Source organism: Schistocerca piceifrons, chromosome 10, assembly GCF_021461385.2.
Source record: "Schistocerca piceifrons isolate TAMUIC-IGC-003096 chromosome 10, iqSchPice1.1, whole genome shotgun sequence".
Taxonomy (NCBI): Eukaryota; Metazoa; Arthropoda; class Insecta; order Orthoptera; family Acrididae; genus Schistocerca; species Schistocerca piceifrons.
Genome location: NC_060147.1, coordinates 5,516,532 through 5,543,581, shown reverse-complemented (window position 1 = coordinate 5,543,581; position 27,050 = coordinate 5,516,532). Strand labels below are relative to the sequence as shown.

The following is a 27,050-nucleotide window of genomic DNA, read 5'->3' as shown; positions in this document are numbered from 1 at the left end:
GGGACAAAACTAATGCACAAGCTCACTACAATAAACTCAACTCACTACAGGCTACCATTATCATTGGAGACACAGCGAATGTATCGTGCAGACCTCTTTGAATCAATAATGTGCAGGAAATGCCTGGGCACATTATCTGTCACTCACGACCCGAAAAACCATTGTGAGGCGTGGACACAGAGGTGGATGTCAGGGACACCACGTCTTTGAGAACCGTATGCGTTGTACTTGCAACACACTCTGTTCTTGTAACCATTATACACAGAATAGCAGCATACTGGCTCAAGAAGGGGAGACTGGATGAGGTTTATGAGATAACAGGGGAGTACATTACAGAAAAACGCCAATTAAATCTTTGTAAGGTTGAGACATCAATCACCCAGGAATGGTTGAGGCGTAGACATGTTGACCCAAGTCGTGGTATGGTACACTTCCTGATGAGCTATAGCCCTTGCCTAAACACCTGCACCGCTTTAGCCTTAGCCAGAGTGATGTGTGTGAATGTGGGCAACATGGATCCCCAAAAACAAAACGCTAAAATGTGTCACACAAACACACACGCACACACACACACACACACACACACACACACACACACACACACACATACAAGGCTCACATTAGAAATCAAGGACACAGGGCAAGCTTTAAGAGGCCCAGACAACTGGAGTGTTCAAATGGCTCTGAGCACTATCGGACTTAACATCTGAGGTCATCAGTCCCCTAGAACTTAGAACTACTTAAACCTAACTAACCTAAGGACATCACACACTTTCATACCCGAGGCAGGATTCGAACCTGCGACCGTAGCGGTCGCGCGGTTCCAGACTGCAGCGCCTAGAACCGCTCGGCCACCCCGACCAGCCAACTGGAGTGTGCTTAACTGTATCACTGATGGAATATCAAGAGCGCTACACAAGACTTGCAAGCAGCGACGACCATATACAAGATCACGATCCGAAACACACTCTACACCACAACATCATGTGTGGGACAATAGAGATTCGAACACTGATATGGAAAGAGATGAACTTACAGATACATATGATGGGATGAACACTCCAGTACCACACCAGATATATCCATGGCATAGTAGCAGATCACACGACTGCAACAATACTACGAGTAATACACTCATGGAATTCAGAAATGAGGTAGTAATAGAAATAAAACAACGAATTTTTCTGTTTGTACAAGTGAAACAAGTAATTATTTGGTTCTTCGGATCATTGTTTTCAAACATGTGAATGTGTAATTTGTAAAATGTTTAAGCTGCAAACTGCAAAACACAAGCACACAACAAAGGTAAGAAGCACCCTTCGGGAGACGAGGCTCGAGGTCACCTCCCGAGGCTCGAAGTGCTTATGGCGTGGCTAGGTGGAGGAAGCAATTGTAGTAACAAATAGTACTGTCATACCTTATACACAGATCATGTAGAATTAACATCACAACATAGATAGTAGCTACAGTAGAATAAAATATGTTAATTCAGAAAGACAGGTCTTTACTGAAGCACTCCCATTTGAAGTAGCCAGGAAATGGGACCCAGTTTGTTATCTAAATCTTTCCTTTATTGTATTCTTTTCTTCTTAAGAACATAGTAAGTAATTTTTTCCCAGTTCTTCACATATCTTGTGTTTTTTTTGTTTTCCTTATTAATTAACAATTTAATTATATAAAAAAACAAGAAAATCACTAAAATTCTGAAAATTGTCTAGTTTGTGTTAGAAAACGATCCACTATAGTTACCAAGGTGGTGGGCCACTCCGCAATTTTAATAAATAAATAAATAAATAATAAATAGTGTTTATGTACAAATAGACGATGTAGACTCCGGGTGGTACATGAAGGTAGATACACTCAGAAATTTCTGGCACATTCTGCAAATGTTAAGTGCATGTGTCCTCGGTCACCTGTCACACAACCAAATGGTAATCCAGTTCCATCTCTATATCCACTAACATGTTTCTGTCAGTGTCCTCCACAGAACACCGCAGTTCTTGCATCGTTGTTGGCATTGGGGATACATAAACTTTGTCCTTAACATAACCCCATCGGAAGAAATCACGTGGCGTGGAGGTCTGGCGGTCTCGGGAGAGGGGGGGGGGGAGACATGGCAACAGAAGATGAGGATGATGATGATGATGAAGATGATTATGATTGGTTTGTGGGGCACTCGACTGCACCGTTATCAGCGACTGTACAAAGTCCCAATTTCTACACAGTCAAATTTTTACACAATCCAATCGAGCCACTATCAAGAATGATGATAATGAAATGATGACAACACCGAGTCCCCAGGCAGGGAAAATCCCCAACCTGGCTGGGAATCGAATGTGGGACCCTGTGATCCACTAGACCACGAGCTGCGGACAGCAATAGAGGAGTATAACCTAGAGCAGTGGCAGTTCTCTGTTGAGAGAAGTGGCCAGCTGTGCTCCAGTGAGGTGGAGCCCTGTCTTCTTGGAAAATGACACTCGAGGACAACAACTACAACAAATCCAGGTACACGGAACCTGGCACCATCTGCTCGATAGAGGAAAATAACCCGTACATACACCATTGTCTCAGGTATGGCACAGACAGCATTCACTTTTGGCGAACCGCTTTCCAACTCCAGTCAGACAAGCGGCAGTTCACAACCCCCGCTCTGACACACTGACAGTTCGCGTTTCTCGACTGAGGGAAAACCACCTCGTCACTTGACATCGATGTCTCTCCAAAGTGGTCACCATCTTCCATAGCTTGCTGCATTCAGGTATGAAACTCCACTCGGTGGTTGTAATCATCTGAAGTCGGTTGCTGTAACAGTTGCGAACTGTTGTGTTTGGAATGCAAACGCAGCCGAAAAATATTCCACGCTGTTTTCCGCGGAATCCCCAATTCGCAACTTGCACGCACAGTTGACATTTCTGGACTTCGCCAAAAGCTCTGTCTCAAGCACTCCGCGATTTCCATTTGAGATACGCGGTCGTCTCGTGCTATTTCTTTTAGACGGGCAACTGCTGTGACGGAACTGGCGAAACCGAAGCAAAATACTCTGGCAACAAGATACAGATTTTTCATATTCACGTGCGAAAGCACACTGGCCGGGCACAGCCGACAAACTCTTCACATATTCTATCAAACAAAAATTCTTCTCCTTCCTTGCCGCCATCTAGAAGATGATGATGATGATGATGATGATGATGATGATGATGCTGATGCATGATGAGCACTCATGCATTCTACTGCACTTGGAGTAGCATGGTAAATTATGCAGAGTTAATCCCAGAAGTAGTGTCTGGGACTATTTGGGATAGATGGTGGAAAATAGCAGTCCACATCCCAGCCATAGGTCTATGGGGTGTAGTCATCAATCAGCAGCTTCATATGGATACAGCATAAAGAAACTTGTGACTTCTCTTGTTCCTCAAAGTCAGACTGTTATCTAGGATAAAGGTGGTGTATTAGGGTACTGGCGTGAAGCCTCCTGGAGATGTCTTAATACTCTGTCCCATGTATGTGTTGGTCTGAGGTTTTAGGCTCCGAGCAAGTTTTGTGACAGTGTAGACCCAGTTGTGAGGTGAAGCAAACTGGCGATGTAGTCTTACCCAATGACCCTTTCCAATTTTGTGCAGACCAGGATGATTTCCTAAAGGAGTACGACAGTGGTCACCACAGCTGCACACTCGATCCTAGTATGCCTCCCGTCAGACCCAGATTCTCAACTATTAAGGCAGTGGCGGCTAATGGTCCTTCCAGCATGGATGCACACCAAGTCTTATGTAAATTGGCGAGATGCTGCGAGTAATGAGGCTAATGAGCAAGGGGCGCTACATCTGTAATGTGTCGTGTCAAGTTGAGGATTTGGGCCTGATGGGAGGTGCGCTGGGGTGGTGACCACTGTGTCTGAATGGCATACTGGTCAGCACATCTGCCTAGCAAGCAGGAGACAGAGATTCGAATCCAAGTCCAGCACAAATTTTCAACTTACCAATTTAATATACCACGTGATCAAAAAGTCAGTATAAATTTGAAAACTGAATAAATCACGGAATAATGTAGATAGAGAGGCAAAAATTGACACACATGCTTGGAATGACATGGGGTTTTATTAGAACCAAAAAAATAGAAACGTTCAAAAAATGTCCGACAGATGGCGCTTCATCTGATCAGAATAGCAATAATTAGCATAACAAAGTAAGAAAAAGCAAAGACGATGTTCTTTACAGGAAATGCTCAATATGTCCTCCATCATTCCTCAACAATAGCTGTAGTCGAGGAATAATGTTGTCAACAGCACTGTAAATCATCTCCAGAGTTATGGTGAGGCATTGACGTCAGATGTTGTCTTTCAGCATCCCTAGAGATGCCGGTCGATCACGATACACTTGCGACTTCAGGTAACCCCAAAGCCAATAATGGCACAGACTGAGGTCTGGGGACCTGGGAGGCCAAGCATGACGAAAATGGCGGCTGAGCACACGATCATCACCAAACGACGCGAGCAAGAGATCTTTCATGCGTCTAGCAATACTTTTTTTTCGGTTCTGATAAAACCCCATATCATTCCAAGCATGTGTGTCAATTTTTACCTCTCTATCTAAATTATTCCGTGGTTTATTAAGTTTTAAAATTTATACTGACTTTTTTATCACCCGGTAAATCAGTACCCACTGGCAGATTTCGTTTTTGTCTTGATCCATAGTGGTTGCAGGATCAAAATGGTTTCTGTTCTTTTGGACAAGTCTGAAACAACAGACACCACACACAAATTTTAGTTTATTGTGAATATTCAGTTTCCATGTAAACAGCAATCAAAGCTAATTTTATTAGTAAAATATTGTGATTCAGTATTTATTAGCAACATTTGCATTTTTTAAGTAATATGTATTGTAAAGGTTAAAAGAACTTCTTACTAGCAAGATTCGAAGCAGCTACTCTGTGACAGCAAAACTTCCATGTCCACACTCAACTACCATATATACATATAGGCCACGACATCTTGGTAGATGATTGTTACAATGTCTGTGTGTTTATGGGTTGCATTTTTTCATATGACTTGTCAAGCCAATGGCAGCAAGACATCTCTTGCCTCAATTGTCACAAGTGTATCTGGCTGCTGAGGCAGGAGCAGTGGTAGCATTGCGAAGCTTTTTCTGCCTTAATCTATCTAACAAGCCTTCATCGTGCTTCGACATTCCAAATGATATATCATCACGCCACTCTGGTCTCATGGTAGCCCGTGCCTCCCATTTGTTTGTGTCGATTCCAAAGCTCTCCAAATCTCGTTTACAGGAGTCCTTGCACCTCAATATAGGACGTCCTACAGGTCTTTTGGCTATAGAGATCTCTCCGAGCATCACCTCACGTGGTAATCTGTCAGGATCCGTACGGTGGACGTGTCCCAGCCTGCAGAGTCGTCTCTGCTTCAAGATAGCTGAAATATTGTTGCAGTTAGTTTTAGATAATGACTAAGTTGATGAGTTATAAATGCTATTTAGTTAGCAGCAATTGGAAATTTTCAAAGACAGTTTTCGAGCTGTTTTAAGAATAGCAATGCACCAGTTCAGTAATTTACACTGATCATATCTAAGTACGATGAAAGCCAGAAATATCCAGTCTCTACCGAATTTAGCGTCAGTGGTCTTTTCACGCCATTAAAACCACAATATGTTGAAGCATTCCTCCCCTCCCACACCCGCGAGCTAAATTATCCTAACCCTCGAGACGTTGCTCACTTTAGTGTTTAAGCATTTGAACTATTTTCTAAAATGATGCGGTAGAAGGTGCCAGACAATTCTAATGAGGCTGTTCCTGGCCTCAGAAGCCCACGGTTCCATAGGATGTAGAGTTTGTGCAGGATTACCTTGCCGATGCACAGAGGGTGATCCTCGTTGTCAGCGCTGGGCAACTCTATCCCTCAGTTTCCCACTGGGTACGCACCCATGAGCTTCGTCTAACGTTCTCTGCCCACCTCAGCTACACAGCAGGAACGGAGGTGTCTGCATGCCGGCTGCATGGCAACCTTACACAAATGATTTTAAAGAAACTGTTTGGGGGAAAGAAAAGGATTCTCACACATTCGCAGCCTCATTCGTCAGTTTAATGAAGAACTGCCTATAATCTCGTTAAGGATCATAGTTATTGTGATATTCCTTGATTTAGTAATGTACAGTGCTTAAGTCGAATACTTTGCAAAGGAAAAAGGGGTAGCTATAGTTTGTGTTTGGTGCAGTTACTACAAATACTGCTGTGTACGAGATGCAGTTAACACATTGAATTTTTCTTTAAACTTGAGACCACATTTATATCTTGTCATTAAAGATGACCTAACTCATGTTGAGCGAACAGTAGGGCTGAACAAAAATGACTGACAAGGCACAATGCATCTTGAAGAGGGTATAGTATGGACGTATTGGAATAATTAATGTCGGGTGATGGTTTTAAAGTAATTCATGCGACATGAAAACTTCGTGGAAATGCATTGATTTACTGGAGACTAGTTTATCCCAGGGAAGTACTCAGAATTGACCGTGGCCAGCTGGGGAGTGGTGAAGGGAAGCGACAATAGGCAACTTAGGGTGGCTCAAGCTCCGAGAAAGCGGTAACGGGGCGCGGCCTCCAGCCCCCTTAAGATGAGTGGCAGTGAGGGGGTGGTTGACCCCATGCTGGTGTACTGGGAAACAGACGGAGAAATTGTACACTTGTTGATAAATGTCCGTCATCCCGTTTTCCGTGAAACGTGTGAGAAAGCCGTGCAAAGTTACGGTGGAGCGGTCAACAGAGGTCAAAATATGCTTGTTCGTGACTTGAATTCACGGTCCACAGAGTCTGAAGTAAATCAGGTGAAGAGCGACAGAATTAAATACGCTGGCCTCCGATGGGAATTTAGGACCAAGGAATTTGAAGTACTCTCCTGAGAGTCGGAATTCCAGAAAAATTGGTGTTTGTGCAGACACTAACCTTGATGGGTGGCCTGGGAGGAGCTAAATAGCAGAAGTTGAGACGAAGGGAAATTTTGTGGGAATTTGTTCACTACCCATAGCAGGCAAGAGTCGGCGCCAGGAAGTGACACATAATTAACGCAACTTGCGCTGCAATTGGCGTAAGTGATTTTGCTGGAGGGGAAACCGAGGTGAAGAGCAGACTGGGAGAAGTCTCCATAGTGGTCTTCCGTTGCCAGCTTGCCTAGAGTGTGGACATGGCGTTCTTTACTCAGCTTGCCTGAAAAAGAGTGAGCATCTCTGCAGTTTAGGACTTAGCAAAGGGAACGATTGAGCTTGGAGATAGGAAGTTTTGGTTCAGCTATGTACTGAGCAAGATAGCTAGGAGTGAATAGACGAGTGCAGCCTTGCAGCACCACGAGGTCGGCCGACGTCCACACAACGACGCCGCCCTGCCACGCTGTATTCGGTGATATTGCGCCCGCTCCGGCCACTGATTAATTTGTTGGATCACGTCGGCAAAGTTTCCACGAAGGTTTCATGGGACGTGATTTGTATAATTCTTCTCGCACTTCGCATTACGCCTCGGTCAGTCAGTAGGAATTACTTTTGAGTTATCGCGCTTTACTCCACGCAAACGCAATTTATTACCACTGCCTGATAGGAGAGTCTTGTAATGTGATGATTGAAGGTCGGGAGTTAAAATAAATTTGTGCTAATCGACTGCATCTGTTTTCAATCAAGTAGTTGAAATCCCAAGTCACTTTCTTATTTAATTTTATGTTCAAAATTTGCATCTGGTGTTCAATAGCTGAATATATCATCAATGTGCACCCCTTTTTAATTAAAAGTTATCAATTCTAAACCAATTAATGTCAACACTGCCACTGCAGTTCAATCAGGAGTCACAGAGCCTTATTACTTTTTTTTTCATTATCCGATATTGCGGCAGTTTTGCACTCTCTGTTGATCTGTTAGTCTGTTTGTCAATTATCTGGGGCGAACACACACCAAAACCAGATAGGTGACGGGTGGGGTGTTACAATCTATCTGGCATCTCGAGAAAATTGATTCTGTGCAGTGCACTCACTTTCGATTGTCTGTGCAAACAAGAGTGCAAGTGAAATGTTTACAACACCTTTCTGATCTCATAAGTGGCTCGAGAAACTGAAATTTATTTTTGGCGAATGATAGCTTGTAAAGTGGACAGTATTTTTCCACATAGCTAACATGTGAAACTTTGCTGTCTACTGTGATATATGAGCGAATACAGACTTTTTCAATGAAATAATGTAATTCTTCAGTGGACTATCAGCAGTTGATGAAATAAGAATTAGTATGGATTTTGTAACGGCACAAACGGAGGTTGGTTGGTGGATTTGGGGGAAAGGACCAAACAGCGAGGTCATTGCTCCCATCAGATTAGGGAAGGATAGGGAAGGAAGTTGGCCATGCCCTTCAAGGGAACCATCCCAGCACTTGCCTGGAGCAGTTTAGGCAAATCACAGAAAACCTACATCAGGATGGCCAGACGCGGGTTTGAACTGTCGACCTCCCGACATCGAGTCCAGTGCGCTAACCACCGCGGCACCTCGCTCGGTTACAAATTAAGCAATCAGACGTTTATTATTTTACCGGTCGTAGGTTCTTCTTAAGTTATTGGCGTTCACTTGGTCTAAATTGCCGGATTAAAAATAGACTGTTTCAAGGTTATGTCGGAATTGTGCACATCTGACTTGCACATCTTTCATTCTTTCCCTTGTTGCCGTGTTAAAATTAGCTTCTTTTACCGAAACACAGCGGTGTTTACACAGTTCCACGTCACTAACATGCTAATGTAGCTGCAATTCCGACATAACCTTGAAACAGTGTATTTTTTATCTGGCAATTTAGACCAAGTGAACGTCAATAAGTTAAGGAAAATCTATGACCGGTAAAATAATAAACGTCTGATTGCTTCATTTGTGACCGAGCGAGGTGCCGCAGTGGTTAGCGCACTGGACTCGATGTCGGGAGGTCGACAGTTCAAACCCGCGTCTGGCCATCGTGATTTAGATTTTGCGTGATTTCCCTAAACTGCTCTAGGCAAATGCTGGGATGTGTTATGGTCGCAGGTTCGAATGCTGCCTCGGGCACGGATGTGTGTGATGTCGCTAGGTTAGTCTCAAATGGCTCTGAGCACTATGGGACTTAACATCTGAGGTCCCCTAGAACTTAGAAACACTTAAACCTAACTAACCTAGCGTAGCAGCTACATTAGCATGTTAGTGACGTGGAACTGTGTAAACACCACTGTGTTTCGGGAAAAGAAGCTAATTTTAACATGGCAACAAGGGAAAGAAAGAAAGATGTATGTTTTGATAACTGATTTTGCAGGGCCGGCCGGTGTCGCCGAGTGGTTCTAGGCGCTTCAGTCTGGAACCGCGCGACCGCTACGGTCGCATGTTCGAATGCTGCCTCGCACACAGATGTGTGTGATGTTGCTAGGTTAGTTAGGTTAAAGTATTTCTAAGATCTAGGGGACTGATGATCTCAGATGTAAAGTCCCATAGTGCTCAGAGCCATTTGAGCCAAGACAGACGAAAATAAATCACTCTCTGTGATGCAGTTCCAGCATAATCCTGCAACTTAATAATAAACAGCTGACTTTCGAATCCTTTGTCTTACTAGCGTAATCTGTTAATACAAGTTGTGTGAGGTACACGGTTTTGAGGGAGCCCCCCACCTGTGGAGTCCGCACGAGGGTACGGTGGCCACTGCACGGTCACCAGGTTTCGTCCAAAGCACTGGGCGAGTCCATTCGTTTGTTCCGAAGGGGAGGCTGGCAGCGTCTTCCACCTTACGGCCAGTCAGCAATGACGGAATCGAGGCACGAGCCCTGCAGTCATTCTCAAACGATTTTACAGAAACTATTAGGTAAAAAAAGTCATTTTTGCGTTACTTATAGCTTTATATGTCAGCTTCATGCTGATGTCCCCATATCGTACTTATTGTGATTTAAGTAAGACACTGTGGCAAATTCGAAAAAATTTGCAATGGAAAGTCGGACTCGCTATCGTTTTGCGTTTGATGCATCTTTCACAATATGTTGAATATGTTGCTGTGTATGAAATTTCGTTTAGATTTGGGTGGAGATCTCTATCTGTCCCCAATCTGAAGAAAATTGGTGTGATTTAGTACACCGATTTGTGATCATGTGCACCGGTCATAAAACCAGAGTGAAATAGCCACAAAATTTTTAATATTTCATAAACGGGTTTGAGATATCACAATGAGATATCAGCAAGTGATAGCGCACAAAGAAGGGAGTATTTCTCCATATAGGTGCTGTGCAACAATTCATTATCTACTGTGTTATCCCAATACCTGCAGGCTTTTTTTATTTAAGAATGTAGTTTTTAATGGTCGGTGAAATAGCAAATGCTACTCGTTTTGGAGTAACACGTGCGAAGGCATTGCAGATTCAATTTATAATGAAGAATGGGTGTTTTCGTAGGGTACTCAGTTTGCTTTTCCTTAGTTCCTCAATCAACATAATAAACCAGTTTTCTAGAATTTTCTCGCAGTTGCATCCACACAACGTGTTGCTGAGATGACACTGTGTAAACTCAGCTGTGTTTGGCAAAAGAAGTAAATTTTCACATTGTGAGGGTAGTGGTGTGTAGTATCTGTAAGTGGTTGTTCTTTGGATGGCGACAGTGGCACAAGGAGTCGCAAGCAGAGGCAGTTGTTGAGAGGCTGTGGAAGGTGTAGGCTGCATGAGCCAAAGGCGGTTGCGTACCGAAGGATTTATCTCTATGTTTAGTGGTAGTGGCACACAGTTAGAATAATAGTGTGCTTACGTTTCTGCAGTGTGATAAAGGAAATAAATTAAATTTTACCAGTTCCTAACGCGTCTCCATCAGTTAGTACCACACCATTCGATTTAACAATGGACGAAGTCTCGATATACACAGTCAACTAAAACCCATATAATCTCCAAGGAGACAGGAGCTTACATTTGGTCTGTCATGGTCGCCAAATATAAGCTCCTGTCTCCTTGGAGATTATATAGGTTAATTAATGATTATTATGTTACATTCCTCTTATTTTAGTTGACTGTGTATATTGAGATTCGTCCATTGTGTGGTACTAACTGATGAAGACGCATTAAGAACTGGTAAAATTTAATTTATGTCCTTTATCACACTGCACAAACATACACACACTATTATTCAAACTGTGTGATACTACTATTAACCACTGAGATAAATCCTTCGCTATGCAACCACCTTCGGCCCACGCAGCATACACCTTCCACAGCGTCTCAACAACTGCCTCTGCCTGCGACTCTCTGCGCCACTGCGCCTGCAAAGAACAACCACTTACAGATACTACACACCTGTACCCTCACAACATGACAACGACACAAATGTAGATTTTACTCAAAATTCGTCACTTGTGACGCTTTCCTGAAAGTTACAAATGTTTAAACCTAGGTGAAAAAAAATCGCCGTTTCTGTTGTAGTTTCACTGTAATTATTTTTAGATACTAACCAAAGTGGGCGTGACAGTAGATCCTATTGAATGATCACTGTGCAAGTGTGGGTGTGGAGGAGCTCCACTTAATATCCACAAAGAAATGTGCACGTAGGTTTCAGTTTAGAATGGCACTTGCCCTCCAGCGCTCGGCATTGCCTACCGGCAGCCCCCACCGGCAGCGCTTTTCCCACTCCCCCAAACGTCACTCTGCCGCTGTGCACCCCACCTCCCGGGCAGCCCCCAGCGGTAGCGCTCAACCCACTCCCCCAAACGTCACTCTGCCACTGCGCACCCCGACTCCCGGGCAGCCCCCACCGGTAGCGCTCTCCCCATTCCCCACTCTGCCGCTGCGCACCCCGCCTCCCGGGCAGAGCCCACCTGCAGCGCTCTTCCCACTCCCCCAATCGTCACTCTGCCGCTGCGCACCCCGCCTCCTGGGCAGCCCCCAGCAGTAGCGCTCTTCCCACTCCCCCAAACGTCACTCTGCCGCTGCGCACCCCGACTCCCGGGCAGCCCCCACTGGTAGCGCTCTCCCCATTCCCCACTCTGCCGCTGCGCACCCCACCTCCCGGGCAGCTAGCGGTCAAGTAATGCTGGGCGCTCTGTGCAGCTGTCGGCGACGGCGCCGGTGCGCGAGTTCCGGCTGCACGCCAAGAACCTGACGGTGGACGAGGAGGCGGTGCAGCTGACGTCGCAGGGGCCGCCGGCGCCGGCGCTGAGGCGCGTGCGGCTGGACACGGACCGCGACTTCCTGGTGCTCCAGCTGGACGGCCCGCTGGAGCCCGGCGCCGCCTACCGCCTGCGGCTCGCCTTCGCCGCCCCGCTGGAGCAGGGCCTAGCCGGCTACTACCGCTCCAGCTATCGGGACCGCACCTCCGGTGACACGAGGTGCCCACCCTCTTCAGCTATTTATATACACGTATGGGATCCACGCTTATGGCGATCAGTACTGCGATATTCATCACGACCGTCGTCAAGACTATGGTCTTTTTTGGTATTATCCTCTGGATAATATTTACGATAATCCTTAGGATAACCTTCTATAGTAACTTTGAGAGAATCTGTGAGATCATTTGTGTTCCGTACCTCAGCCGTCGAAAACAGAACTCTTATAGCATCATTTTGTTGTCTGTCTGCCAGCCTGTTAAGGACCTTTTTTCACAGGAACAGACAGACGTATCATGTTGAAATTTATGCAACGTACTGAGAAATTCAGGTCGTATGTGAAGTACACAAGCGGCAAGACACAGTCAATACCTTCGCTGAGCAGGGCCGATGGTACTGTTACCGACGACTGTGCCGCTAAAGCGGAGTTATTGAACGCAGTTTTCCAAACTTCATTCACCAGGGAAGACGAATGGAATATTCCAGAATTAGAAACACGAATAGCTGCTAGCATGAGTTTCTTAGAAGTAGATACCTTAGGGGTTGCGAAGCAACTCAAATCGCTTGTTATGGGCAAGTCTTCAGGTCCAGATTGTATACCGATTAGGTTCCTTTCAGATTACGCTGATACAATAGCTCCCTACTTAGCAACCATATACAACCGCTCGCTCACCGATAGATCTGTACCTAGAGATTGGAAAATTGCGCAGGTCGCACCAGTGTTTAAGAAGGGAAGTAGGAGTAATCCGTCGAACTACAGACCTATATCATTGACGTCGGTTTGCAGTAGGGTTTTGGAGCATATACTGTATTCAAACATTATGAATCACCTCGAAGGGAACGATCTATTGATACGTAATCAGCACAGTTTCAGAAAACATCGTTCTCATGCAACGCAGCTAGCTCTTTATTCGCTATCGACAGGGGATCTCAAGTTGATTCCGTATTTCTAGATTTCCGGAAAGCTTTTGACACTGTTCCTTACAAGCGACTTCTAATCGACCTGCGGGCCTATGGGGTATTGTCTCAGTTGTGCGACTGGATTCGTGATTTCCTGTCAGAAAGGTTGCAGTTCGTAGTAATAGATGGCAAATCATCGAGTAAAACTGAAGTGATATCAGGTGTTCCCCAGGGAAGCGTCCTGGGACCTTTGCTGTTCCTGATCTATATAAATGACCTGGGTGACAATCTGAGCAGTTCTCTTAGGTTGTTCCCAGATGATGCTGTAATTTACCGTCTAGTAAGGTCATCCAAAGACCAGTATCAGTTGCAAAGCGATTTAGAAAAGATTGCTGTATGGTGTGGCAGGTGGCAGTTGACGCTAAATAACGAAAAGTGTGAGGTGATCCACACGAGTTCCAAAAGAAATCCGTTGGAATTCGATTACTTGATAAATAGTAAAATTCTCGAGGCTGTCAATTCATCTAAGTACCTGGGTGTTAAAATTACGAACAACTTCAGTTGGAAAGACCACATAGATAATATTGTGGGGAAGGCGAGCCAAAAGATGCGTTTCATTGGCGGGACACTTAGAAGATGCGACAAGTCCACTAAAGGGACAGCTTACACTACACTCGTTCGTCCTGTTAGAATATTGCTGCACGGTGTGGGATCCTTACCAGGTGGGATTGACGGAGGACATCGAAAGGGTGCAAAATAGGGCAGCTCTTTTTTTATTATCACGTAATAGGGGAGAGAGTGTGGCAGATACGATACGCGAGTTGGGATGGAAGTAATTAAAGCAAAGACGTTTTTCGTCGCGGCGAGATCTGTTTACTAAATTTCAGTCACCAACCTTCTCTTCCGAATGCGAAAATATTTTATTGAGCCCAACCTACATAGGTAGGAATGATCATCAAAATAAAATAAGAGAAATCAGAGCTCGAACAGAAAGGTTTAGGTATTCGTTTTTCCCGCACGCTGTTCAGGAGTGGAATGGTAGGGAGATAGTAAGGTAAAAAACTTCCGTGCAGTCAAAAGGTACAGCCATTGACCTCACATATTTTGATTCAAACCCACTTATTGAAACCAATAGCGTACTTCCCTTTGATGTAGAATAGCAAAAGTTGACAAGAAGTAAGGTTTCAAAAACCAAGTAAAGGAGTAAAATCAGAAAACTGTTGGTTGATAGTTACATGACAAGGAAAAAAGTATTTGTTTTCTCATGTGTTCTGACTTCAAGCTTGAAATTAAAACATTCTTCACAGTCTTGGACTCCCTGGCACCAATACCTTGCTAGTATCAGTGTCATCAACAGGCAGTACTCGTCGAGTTCCTCCATTCCTGGAACGGCTGAACTGTCTACATACACAGTTAAGTATGTACAGGACCCTCAGTAGCGAGTCATACTAGCTCCTGGCCATCATTTTTTGTGGCTCATTTTTGAGATAATTTTTGAGATTATCTTTCTGATCAGCTTCAAGACCATCTTTGAGAGCTTCAGAAGTTTTCGGTAATGTTCAACTTATCTTTGGGCTAATCTGCACTGGCTTCATGAGGATCATCTTCAGTATCACCTTCAGAATCATCTTGTACCTTGTCTTCAGGTTTATCTTCAGTTTCATCTGTCTGACAGACTTTTGGATCATGTTTGAGTCATCCTTGGTTCAATCTTGATATCATTTTTGCAATCAACTCTAAGATAATCTTTTGCATCATATTTAATTTCGTATTGTGGGTTATATTTTGATAATTTTGAAGTCATATTTTGGACATTGTTCAATATCATCAATGGGATCACCTTTGAGATCACTATTTTTTGATAATTTTCAGTCATCACTAGTATAATCTTCAGCATCACCTTCATGATAATCTTCAGCATCACCTTCAGGATCATCTTCAGTAACAACTTCATGATCATCATCGGCATCACCTTCACGATCATGATGAGGGTCATGTGTTTTGTAAACTTCAGGATCATGTTTGCTATCATCTTTGGATTATTTTTGAATCATCTTTGAGATAATCACCGAATTCACCTTAAAGATCATTTTTCACAATTTGCTGGTCATATTTGGGATGATCTTCAGTATCATCTCCATGATCATGTTTGGAATTGTTTATGGTGTCTTTAGAATAATATTTGAGTTCATCATTATAATGTTCATAGTGATCAAGATAGTGGTCATCCAAGGGACTTGACTTACACTGCAGCGTGAGTGCCTCTTGTACCCTTCCTTCATAACTGTCTTGTACACTTTTACGTTGCCCATGTAGATTTTCTTATATCATCTCCTCGCTTGACATTCCATTAGTCTCCTGACCTCTGACTTATTAAAAATAGATGTCCATTGCCACCATACATTCTGTCACTAAGGAATGGTTAACTTGTTAATAGGAGGAACTATGACAGACAGAAGTTTTAGAAGGAGGCCAAGGCTTGACTACATTGATGCATGCAATATCCAGTAGGTATGCAGATATGAAAAGACGTGCGTGCGATAGATTGGTGTGGGGAGCTGCATCAAACCAGTGTTCAGGTTGTAGTTTAGGGTTTTGTTTGGTAGTCTTTCTTCTCTCAGTGTATCCAGATTGACTTTAAACTGCCATAACATTCGTCTTATGTAACAAATTATAATAGTAGATTCTGTACGTATTTGATTTAGCCAATGTAATGCTACATGGGGCTGAACTTCACTTTTTGTGTATTACTCTAAACGTGGTGCACTAATAAATGGAGATGATAGGCAGCTTATATGATTTAATTCATGGATAATTATTTAATTATCAGTTTTTAAGTAAGTTTTGAACATGTAAACGTTAAAAATACTGACTGAAAGAGAACACCTTTGTCCAACTCTTCGATTGATTTCTATCTCAGATACATTTTCTTCCCTGTATTAATTTCTACTTCTGTTTAACGATATCTCAGATACATTTTCTTCCCTGTATTAATTTCTACTTCTGTTTAACGATATTAACTTTTGATTGAGCTTATGAGCTCTTCTGGATAGCCTCTGTCCTTCACTGTTGTCCATAATTATGTAGATCAATGCGATACTAAATCCTTTCTTGCAAAACTGTTTCACCAATGGGTACTGTTGTGTGGTTCCTCGTTTAAAACGCCAAACGACACACGGAAATCAGTCACCAAGGGATAGAAAAACAAGTGAAATCACTTGACAGAGGAATTTACTGGACCTGACCAGATAACAATACGATTCTACATAGAGTATGTGAAAGAACTTGCTCCTCTTCCAGTATGAGTGTATGATAGGTCACTAGAATAGGTAAGCGTTCCATTCCCAGTAATTGGAAAAAAGCACATGTAATTCCCATTTTCAAGAAGGGTTGTTGAAAAGATGCACAAAACTATAGATCTATACCATTGATGTAGGTGTGTTGTAGATTGTTGGAACACATTTTATGTTGAATTGCGTCTATCCTAACATTAAATTTACATGTGAAATACAAAATCAACACAACGAAGTGTGTTTTCTAGACGTGAAACTACGTTTAGTGGATGGTAAAATTAACTTTAATATTTGCCAGAAACCCACCACAACAGATAACATCATTCCCCCCTTTAAACACAGGTGGATATTCTTTCACAATACGGTCAACCATATCATTGAGAGTCTCCTAGTCCCTTCTACTATTGCTAAGGGGCTTGATAACTTAAAGTATACAACGCTCAAAAACGGATATCAAGCAGACCTCATACAAAAACTTTATAATGATAAAACCAACAAGAATATAAATTCATGTACACTCAATAAAATCTGCGACCAATAATGTCGCCAAGTGCCACATTATACATAATGAGAAACCTGCAACTGACAAATTTCTCAAATCTGTAGTAAAGTAATGTAGGTTCAAGCTTCTTTATAGGACATACAGGGATGGCATCTAAGACCTGCTGTCCTGAGCACTTGCTCAACGAAGACGGTGAGAATTTATATAAGTCAACTTTTGCAGAACATCTCAAAGTAGAAAAACAGACACAGCCTCCCCCATCATTGTTTAACGTGGAAATTTTACGTATATGTACTTGACAAAGTACATATAAACATTCCCACCTAAATTTAAAAGATTTCTTGATTGATTAACTCACATTAAAGAACAAACGTTATTTTGATTCCATATCATCTCTTACCAAATTCTGAAAATTGGCACAGCCCTTATATATCAGAACTATGTGTCATGTTTTCTTAAATGTATTATATATTGGTTATATATTTTTATATTTTAATATAATTTTTATGTCTGCTTTTATATATGTTCCTTGCTGCTAGTGCATTACGTACATATGTGTGAATAAGTTACTGTAAATTGTCAATCTGTGTCTACAATAATCACAGGATAGGTACATTTCTGGACATACCATGGCATTATGCTTCTATGCAGAAGATATTGACTTCTGATGAGAAACTAAGTAAGTTTCTGTAATAGACGTTTTATACTTCATATAAATGTATAGCCAAGTTACGAAGATTTATAATGTCCCTAATTTTCTAGGCTTCTAAAAATGACAAATTAATTTTTCAAAACCGGTAAAGCATAATAAAAATGTGTTTGCTACTGACAACTGAATGAAGGTAAGTTGGGTTGGGGGTTGGGTTGCTTGGGGAAGGAGACCAGACAGCGAGGTCATCGGTCTCGTCGGATTAGGAAAGGATGGGGAAGGAAGTCGGCCGTGCCCTTTCAAAGGAAGAAGGTAAGTCATAGGGGTATGCAAAGTACCCTCTGCCACAGGTGACAAGGTGGCTTGTAGAATATAGATGTAGATGCAGAAAATTTTCCAAAATCTATAAAAGCAGTGCAGGTTTGATGATTTCATTCCCCAACATAATATGCTTAGTGGTGGTGATGTTTAGCCTATAAGTCACTAGAGGAGTGTTATAGGGTTGCCACAGGTTCTGGAAATCAGAGAATTTCACACACATCAGGAAAATCAGGTAAATATCAGGTAAATTTGAAAAGACACTGGAAATATCTCGTTTTTGCCTCAGTAGTGGAACTGGTTTGTTTACTGAGGTGTGACGCATCGTCGCTGGCTGGGTGCAGCTGAGTAAGTTGGCTGCTTTCCTACTGCCCCCGCCCCCTTCCTACCACTCCCCTCAGCTTACAGTCAGTGCTGCCAACACTTGCTGCGGCCAGCGTAGCAGCTGCCGACGAGAGGCAGGTAGTTTGGAGGAGTGGTTTGTTGGGATCTGATTGTCAGAGACTGTAGGCACTGTGACCGGAGACGGCGGTCACGTGGGCGTCAGTTCTGACTGTATGACTCTGTGAATGTGTGTGTGTGTGTGTGTGTGTGTGTGTGTGAGAGAGATGTCGCTTTCTGGCAAAAGCTGTGCCTGAAGATTTGGTTATGACAGTGTGACTGTGTTTTCATATGTTGCTGTCTGCAGCTCAGCAATCATCTTTACGGTGAGTTGCTAGCTGTTCTCATTATTATTGGTCCTCAGAGTATTTGAACAAGTTATCTGTTGCCTGGATTGATCACCATGGTCTCATTTAACCAGCGTGTTGTCTTTGGCTCACGAATAGCTGGCCACACGAGTGAATTTCTGTGACAGGCCAAAACTGCGGGCCGATTCAGCAGGTATTTGTAACACGGATCGGGCCTGCCGATGTGAAGCCATTCGGTTCCCACCAATCTGCGGGCCCTGCCCGTCGGATCTAGTCTCACTGACCTGCCCGCAGGCCAGGTCTGTTCGTGTGTGGCGTAATGCGACGGATTTTCACGGTTTATCCGTGGACGCTCCTCTGCAGGCCAGAGATGATGGGTGATGCATTTCAGGAATTGGGACTGTCTCACCGCAAGTACGTTCTACAGTGTGGCGTTTTATAGACAGTTTATTTGTTACAGTACATTTCGGCAGTTCAAAAGTAGTTTATATGTTAAAAAGTATGCGCGATAAGAAGAAGAAAATTGTGTCAGTCACTGGTGGTTTGTACGCTATGTTTTAATCCTTCTTCTTCTTTATTAAAATTATTTTCGTGCTTGTAGATATCTATAGCTTCTCTATACATGCGGGTATAATAATGTGAGGTCCTAGCTATCACGTTGGTCTCACTAAATTTTATTTCGTGATCACCGTCTTTGAAAACGTGTTCCGCTACAGCTGTTTTGTCAGTTTGTCCCAATCTACAGCTCCTTTTGTGTTCCGTTAGGCGGGTATTAACACTCCTTTTAGTTGTTCCGATATGAACTATACCACATCTACACGCAGTTTTAAATCTGTCTAGTGACTCCAAGGAAATGCATATTTTTGTCAACAGGTGTGTTTTGCTTGATTGAAATAAAATAACATCAGTGGTCTAAATGAAAAATACATACGATATGGCTTGCTTTCTCCATCTAAAAACAGTTCATTACAAAATATTTTGATGTTTGTACTGAAGATATTTGCTCACATCAGGAAACATCATTTGCTTGCAAGTCTTTTTTTTTTTTTTTTGTAGATATTTCCTCGTTTGCGCTATTGTTTCTTGTATCATAGCTGCTTAACATATTGCTGAGATCTCAAAATTTGTTAGGGAAAGACGCTAAAACTCGTCTATAAATCAGGGAAATGTAGGCAATTTCAGTTGGGGAAACTTGTGGCAACCTTGTGTTAAGTTTTTTGCTGAGGGGTGTGATGTCGATTGCGGAAGGTGGCTGGTGGTGGTGGTGGATTTCGAGTAGCGTTTACGTTTGTGTTTGCACTGAGGGTGCGATGACGACTGCAAGGGTCGGCTGGTGGTGATGGAGCAAGGGTAGCTTTTACTTCCGTGTTTCCATGTCTGTTCTGTGCCGATTGTGTGGTGTCGACTGCTGCAGGTGGATGGCGGTGACGCAGTTCGAACCGACCGACGCACGGCGCGCCTTCCCGTGCTTCGACGAGCCGGCCTTCAAGGCGACCTTCAGCATCGGCCTGGCCCACCACAGGAAGTACAGCGCCATCTCCAACATGCCCCTGGTCACCTCGCAGCAGATGTGAGTACCGTCAAAACAAAAAAAAAAACACGTATTCTACTCTCCGTAACTCCTCTGCCTCAGTCCCAACAAAGTAAAGGCTAAGTCGGGCAGAGGTAAGTCGTAGTGTAATAGGATGACCGGAGCGGGTAGCACGGTCGGGGTTGTAGGGCGTGGCTGGGTAGAAGAAGTTGGCTGTTTTTAGCAATCTTCCTCTTTATTGTTGGTTCTCCCAATACATTTTCCGGTAGCTCAGCCCCAGACGATCCGATGCACGCAGTCAGCGACTGTGCAGCACCGGGCCCGGCCCAGCTCGCCTCCTGCAGACACGGCAGCTCGTGACGACGCCGGGAGTGGCCGGTGCAGCAGCGGGCGACGCCCTCCACCGGCCGGTCCTCAGGGACAGCGTCACTGATGAGGACGACGTGACAGCGACCGAACGCCCAATCGGTCGAACCAAATGCTGACGCCCACCTCTGATGCCTTTAAATAGTGCAGACCGCTGCTGAATCCGCCGGTTACGTGGTGGCGTGTTTATTAGAAGGTTCTCTACGAGTTGGCTAACGCAACCGCGCCACACGCGTCCCGCGCCTGCGTAATTCTGCTAATGCTGCGTTCTGTTGGCTGCTGCAAAACTGTGTCGCCTGCATAACGAGCCGGCCAGCCTTCGTCAGCCCTTTGCCGTGAGGCTGGCGCATCGCACACTGGAACACACTGAATCACAATTTCGCACCGTATTTCCATAAAATAGCCCCTTGTCCTCTACAGTAGCTATGTGAGGTATGTGAGTTGGGTCTTCCTGGGTACCGCAGCACTTCAAGAGATCGAGGGCACTGACATGGCTGGCCCACCAAAGCAACTTCACCAGCTTCTCCACCCTGCCCCTGTCCAGCTAGCAGACAGTCCGAGTACAGCTGGGCTAGCACTCGCATTGGTGACCATCCAGTCTGCCGAGCGCTGTCGGTAAGTTGGCTGCACTCAGCTCTCCTGAGGCAAACTGAGGAGCTACTCGATTGGAAAGTAGCGGCTCCGGTCTCGTAAACTGACGTACGGCTAGGAGAGCGGTGCGCTGTCCGATGACGCCTGTGGCCTGAGGGTGACACGGCGGCCGGTCGGTAACGTGGCCTGTTCGGACGGAGATTTTTTTTTTTTAGTTTTTTTCTACTTGCACTAAGTCTGGAGAATTACGAACTATCTTCCTCTCGCCAACTGAGTAATAGCGACGACAATCTCGTCCTCCTCGGTCAGTGTTCGAAATGTGCGTCCCCGGCACTGGTCAGGCGTCCATTGGCGGCCTTGGCTATCGAGACTGCCAGAGGTCCCCTCAAAGACCTCTGACAAACAGCTTCCGGCCAGGGCCAAGGACGCGGCACCGAGGCGCACCGACGCGCTTCGTAATTGGCCACTGCCGCTGATGCGTGGGTTCCGGCTACTGTGTGAGGGTACAGCTGCGTGCGCGACTTGTCGGCTACAGATATCGCTCTACCACATATCGGCATGTTGCGCGACGACTGATAAAGGGACAAAAGTCTGCGGTCTGGATGGGGACTGGCATTCCATTCCGCGTGACCACGGTAGGTGGCCACTCCAGTTTTCATTTCAAACCTAAATTTTCCTTTTCATAATTATTTTTTAACGCCCCACCTGTTGCTTGTCAGATTTTTGCGTGTGTTCGCCCCTGACAAACAACTTACAGAGAAATTGGGAGTGGAACTGTACGCAAAAATGGATAACGCTAGATTTAAAAGTGGCTCTGTCACCCCTCATTAATCTGCGGTGGTAGCGCTGACGACGAATCACACCTGTTTTTACTTCCAAACATGAATGATCATGAACACTTAGGGTGTTCAATGACATCAAACACATACACAAAATAAAATAACGCAAAAGGGTGAATTCAGGATCAACTACTGTAGGTAAAGGCTCTACTGAATCACAATAATTTTATTATAACCTTCAGATCAATGCTGAATAAAACACAATGAACAATTTACAAATTATCCTCCTGACAGGCATTGGCAGTGAACTGTGTTAAAATCGGTCCAAAACGCGATCTCTTATAACTTGGCTGACCGACTGACATCGACACAAAACGTAAAATACGAAGAACCACTACACCCCAAAGTACCGTGAAACCTCTGTGGAAACAGCAACTGCACGTGATCCAACTATCTAACGTTACGCCTAACACAGGCCGAAGCGGGAGCCATCTCACCGTAACATTCTTATTGTAGCGACGGTCTCCGACGGCGCGGCCGTGCGGTCGGCGTGTGGCTTCTCTGAAAGTACACTCCTACACTACTCGGACAACAGACCGCTGTGTCCATAAACTTCTCTATTTGCAACCATCTTCCCGCCAGCAAAGAGCTGGCGCGGCTAACGTCCACTCAGAACGAAAAACCAAGATGGGGGACGACTTGGCTAACGTCCTCTCAGTACGAGAGCCCAGAACGGAAGACCTCTACCGAGAGTCCAGCAAGATCGCTCTTCACCTTTTGTTTTCTCACCTCAACTTTTACCGAGCGAATCACATCAGTAGAAGCTCTCAAAATACCCAGTTTGCCAGTGCCTGGGAATAGAACTCTTTTCCACAATTCTTTTATTCCTACAAAATTTCACAAGTAAACTCCGCCCTCGCCGGCTGGGAAGAACCACAGCTGTGGCCAATAACACGTTTACTGGAAGTTTTCTCCCAACAGACCACTCGAGATTTTCCCGGCAAGATTCCCCGTCGTTGCGAACACAAATTCTTGCATTGAAAGTTTGTTATTCGGAACTCCTGGCCTGCTCCACTTGATTTACTCGAAGACGTAAAATTAGTGGGTCATAGGCGAGAGCACGCACAGGAAAGCCCGTCCAGCTATCCACTGCTCTGTTTTGGTAAACACTTGAACACCTGCAGCCGCATGTCCTTCAGAGGTTGGCGACCGCTGTGGCTTCTCTAAACGGATTACAGAAATCCCCCAGTTCACCATTCATACCGTCAGGCCGTGGCATTCGGCGGCTAGGCGGGGAGGTAGCCGAGCTGTGTCCCGCGTACTGCCTTTCCGCAAAATCTTATAATTACAAAATCGCGGAATTCTCGCGTGCCGATGCGTTTCCACATAATTTCCTACACCGTAATTTAGAGTATTACTCCAAGAAAACCTAAAGTGTCACGTCAAATGGACTCATGTAAGGTGCAATGCCGTTGCCACCTTACAATTTATTAGATTATCTGGTGTTAGAAGTTTTGTTACATTTCTGCCACTTACAGGTACACAAATGTCCTAGAGTTATTTAATATATGAACATCATGGTGCACTGAATACAATTTCTTTTGTTTATTGAGTCACATTATTCAGAAATTGAACTTTAATGCAACCATTGCACTCCATTTTCTGCAGTGACAATCATCGTACTTGTCCTTACGAAAAAAAATGGAAGAATGAAAACCGTATGAAATACATGAGGAGGGTCGGGTTTGGCGTACCTACGGTCCTGTATTGCAAGAGTGCCCCTTTTCGCCATCCAGCAAGTCAGTAAACGCGGCAAGCAGTCACTCTGTTCCCTTTTCTAGGTTCGATCCAGCAGTAAAGCAACGCCTCTGCTCACACCAGCACAGTCTGATGGCAAAAGTTTGTGATGAGCATTGTGGAAGGGATAGAAGCTGGTCCCATCCCCGTGAGCCTGTATCGATACACCGTGGCATGGAATTGAAATAATGGATTCACTACCAAAAGAGAAAGGAAGCAAGCAGTGTAACATCTGCCGGGAAAGTCACGACCAGAGAGCGCCACTGTGGTCTAACCTGAGCAGTCAGCAAGTGTTGCTCTTTGCCTTCACTCAGCACAGCTGGTACGTCAAGCTGTCGCAGAGAGCAGGCGCCATCAATTGTCTTCGCGGTGACTCCATCTTTATTCACTTCACTTCCCGTAACACACAGTACGTTTCCATCTCTCTTGGGCATCAGTACCGTGCATTGGACCCCCTCGAGGTCAGCTTGAAAACCGACGGCATTAACACATGGCAACCGTGTAGCATCGTCACCACAATTCGTCTGCAAAATTTTCTACACTACGGTAACAGACTGTTGAAAAAGGAAGATTAAAAACCTTTAGATATAGTCACTTAATATTTGATTTCACCTACCCATGTTATCAATGAATTACTATACGTCCATATACAGAACATCGTTCAAGTTGAATGTTATGAAATGAAAAGCATCGTTCAGTATCCCTTAGACATGAAAAGAAACGTAAATTAGTTACAATGTACGACGTGCACACACTTTATTCAACTACAGATATTCTGGTTTAGGTTATGACATCTTCGATATCCCTGCCATCATTGGCGATGATGTAGCGCGGCCGAATAGCGAAATTTTGCACGACCCGCTGAGGTGTCGGAACATCGATGCTGTCAGTGACCTCCTGAATGACTGTTTTCCACTCAGCAATGGTTTTGTGGCTATTGCGGTACATCTCGTATTTAATACAGCCCCACAAATAGGAGTCGCGCGTGTTCAGATCCGGAGAATATGGCGGCCAATCGAGGCCCGTGCCAATGACCTCTGGGTACCCCAGAACCAGAAGGTGGTCCCCAAAGTGCTCCTCCAGCACATCAAACACTCTCCTGCTTCGATGAGGTCGAGCTCCATATTGCACGAACTGTCGGAATCAGGGTCACTTCGGATAACAGGGACGAAACCATCTTCCAGAACCTTCACTTACCGTTCGGTAGTCACCGTGCCATCGAGGAATATCCGACGGGTTATTCCGTGACTGGACATTGCACACGACACAGTCACCAATTGAGGGTGAAGACACTTCTCGATCGCGAAATGCGGATTGTCAGTCTCCTAATGCGCCAATTTTACTTATTGACGGAGCCACCCAATTTAGAGCGCATACTAATTCCGATCGAGCCCCGCGGTCAACCGAGCAGTTTGAACGTGTTAACGCAATCCGTTCGGAAGTTACGACGATTACATTTCGTGTAGTTCAATAGCTATCCGCCCGTATGCTTGAGGCGTAGCGCCATCGCATCGCTCCTGTCACCTGTTAGGACGATATCGTTATAGGCGTGAGTCACCGACAGATGTCACCAGCTGACATGGACCTGAGTTACAGAGCTGCACGTAGTTGTACTAGTAGGCGGCAGAGGTCAGCAGTTGACGGACAGTGATAGCAGTCGTAGTCAAAACAATTATGTTTGACTAATATTTAATGTATTTGCATAATTATAATTGTTTTGTGTGTGTAGTAATTAGCAGTCTGAGTGCTGTATGAGTGAAGAAGAACAGAAGTAAATGAAAATTGTTTTGTTTATACACGAAGTACCAGTTAAACTATACAGGGGATTTACTATAAATAAATCTGCAGTCAGTTTATGGTACTAATAAATCGTGAGTAGAACACAAATTAATCGGTAATTTCGGAAGGAGTAATTTTATGTTTCATTCTTTTCTAAATTTATTTATTTAGCAATTGACATAGAAAGAAATGTTTTACTATGATTGGTCATTGAAGTAAATCGCGGGTTAGCGCGGGATAATGCTCCAACCTGATTTGCTGTTTGTGATATCGGCCAATCAGAAAAATGCAGGCTCGCGCCAATCTATTTCCGGTATTACACTATCAAATTTCTTTGTGAAATATCTTTGTCCAAAATCTTTGTTAAAGATATTTGATGGTGTAGTAGGAACTTTGTCGTCCAATATTTGATCAAATCTAGGGCCTCGCTGTAGATTTGATCAAAGAAATCGCTTGTCTTCTGTTCGCTGCAATGTGACATGCTATGTTAGCACGTGGAGCGCTAGCATCGCTGCAGCGTTCTGTCTTTTGTAGCGTTTTTTTTTAAACATTGCCGGTAAAAACAATTGGTGTGTGCCGACAACTACAAAATTAATAGAGATGTATGAAGCTGATGAGGTGCTTTACAACGTGAGGCACTCTGAATACAAAAATAAAATAAGAAGATTGGAGACCTAACCTGACCTGACCTGACCTAACATAACATAACATAACACTCTCCCGTAGCAAGGAATCGGAGTGTTACAGTGAGCCTGTCTTCTGCAGATGTAGCAGTTCTTAAGTGAATATTGTGCTTTGTGATATGAGGATACACTTCACTGAGCACGTACAGAAATGTATGCTCATCCATTCTTAAGTAATTGATGTACGACTTGACGTCCTCCACTGTAAGCTCACGTAACAAGTTTTGTTGAATGCTTTTATCGTGTCGTCGTAAAACCCACGGCTTCACCCAGATTAGATTAGTTTTTCGTTCCATAGATCCGTGCCGAGGAGATCCTCGTAGATGTGGAACATGTCATTTTTTTAAAGCTGAAATAACAATACTAACAGTATGAATAAATACAATACGTCATTTGTTTCTACTAAAAGTTTCGTCAATGGAGTAGAAGGAGTTGGCCACTAGTAAGTCGTTCTGGCTCCTTTTAAACTGATCTTTATTTGTAACTAAATTTTTTATGTTTGCTGGCAAACTATTGAAGATGAGTGTTTCTGAGAAGTGGACCTCTTTTTGAACTGAAGTAAGTGCTTTTAAGTCCTTGTGCAGATCATTTTTGTTCCTGGTATTGTATGTACGAGTATGAACTGAGTTGTTTGTTGGAAAAAGAGATATATTATTTAGGACAAATTTCATTAAGGAGTAAATATACTGAGAGGCAGTAGTTAGTATACCCAGTTCTTTGAAGAGGTTTCTGCAGGACGTCCGTGAATTTACTCCACAAATAATACGTATTACACGCTTTTGCACTCTGAAAACTTTTGTTTGACTCGAAGAGTTACCCCAAAATATTATACCATATG

General features: G+C 44.0%; 1 protein-coding gene across 1 annotated transcript in view; it reads left to right on the top strand.

Moving 5' to 3' along the window:
- Positions 1-27,050, top strand: part of LOC124718885 (aminopeptidase Ey-like) — a 209,084-nt gene that overhangs the window by 32,739 nt on the left and 149,295 nt on the right. The window contains exons 3-4 of the mRNA XM_047244525.1: positions 12,061-12,338; positions 20,101-20,256. Coding sequence (XP_047100481.1) covers positions 12,061-12,338; positions 20,101-20,256 — 434 coding nt within the window. The remainder of the gene's footprint in view (positions 1-12,060; positions 12,339-20,100; positions 20,257-27,050) is intronic.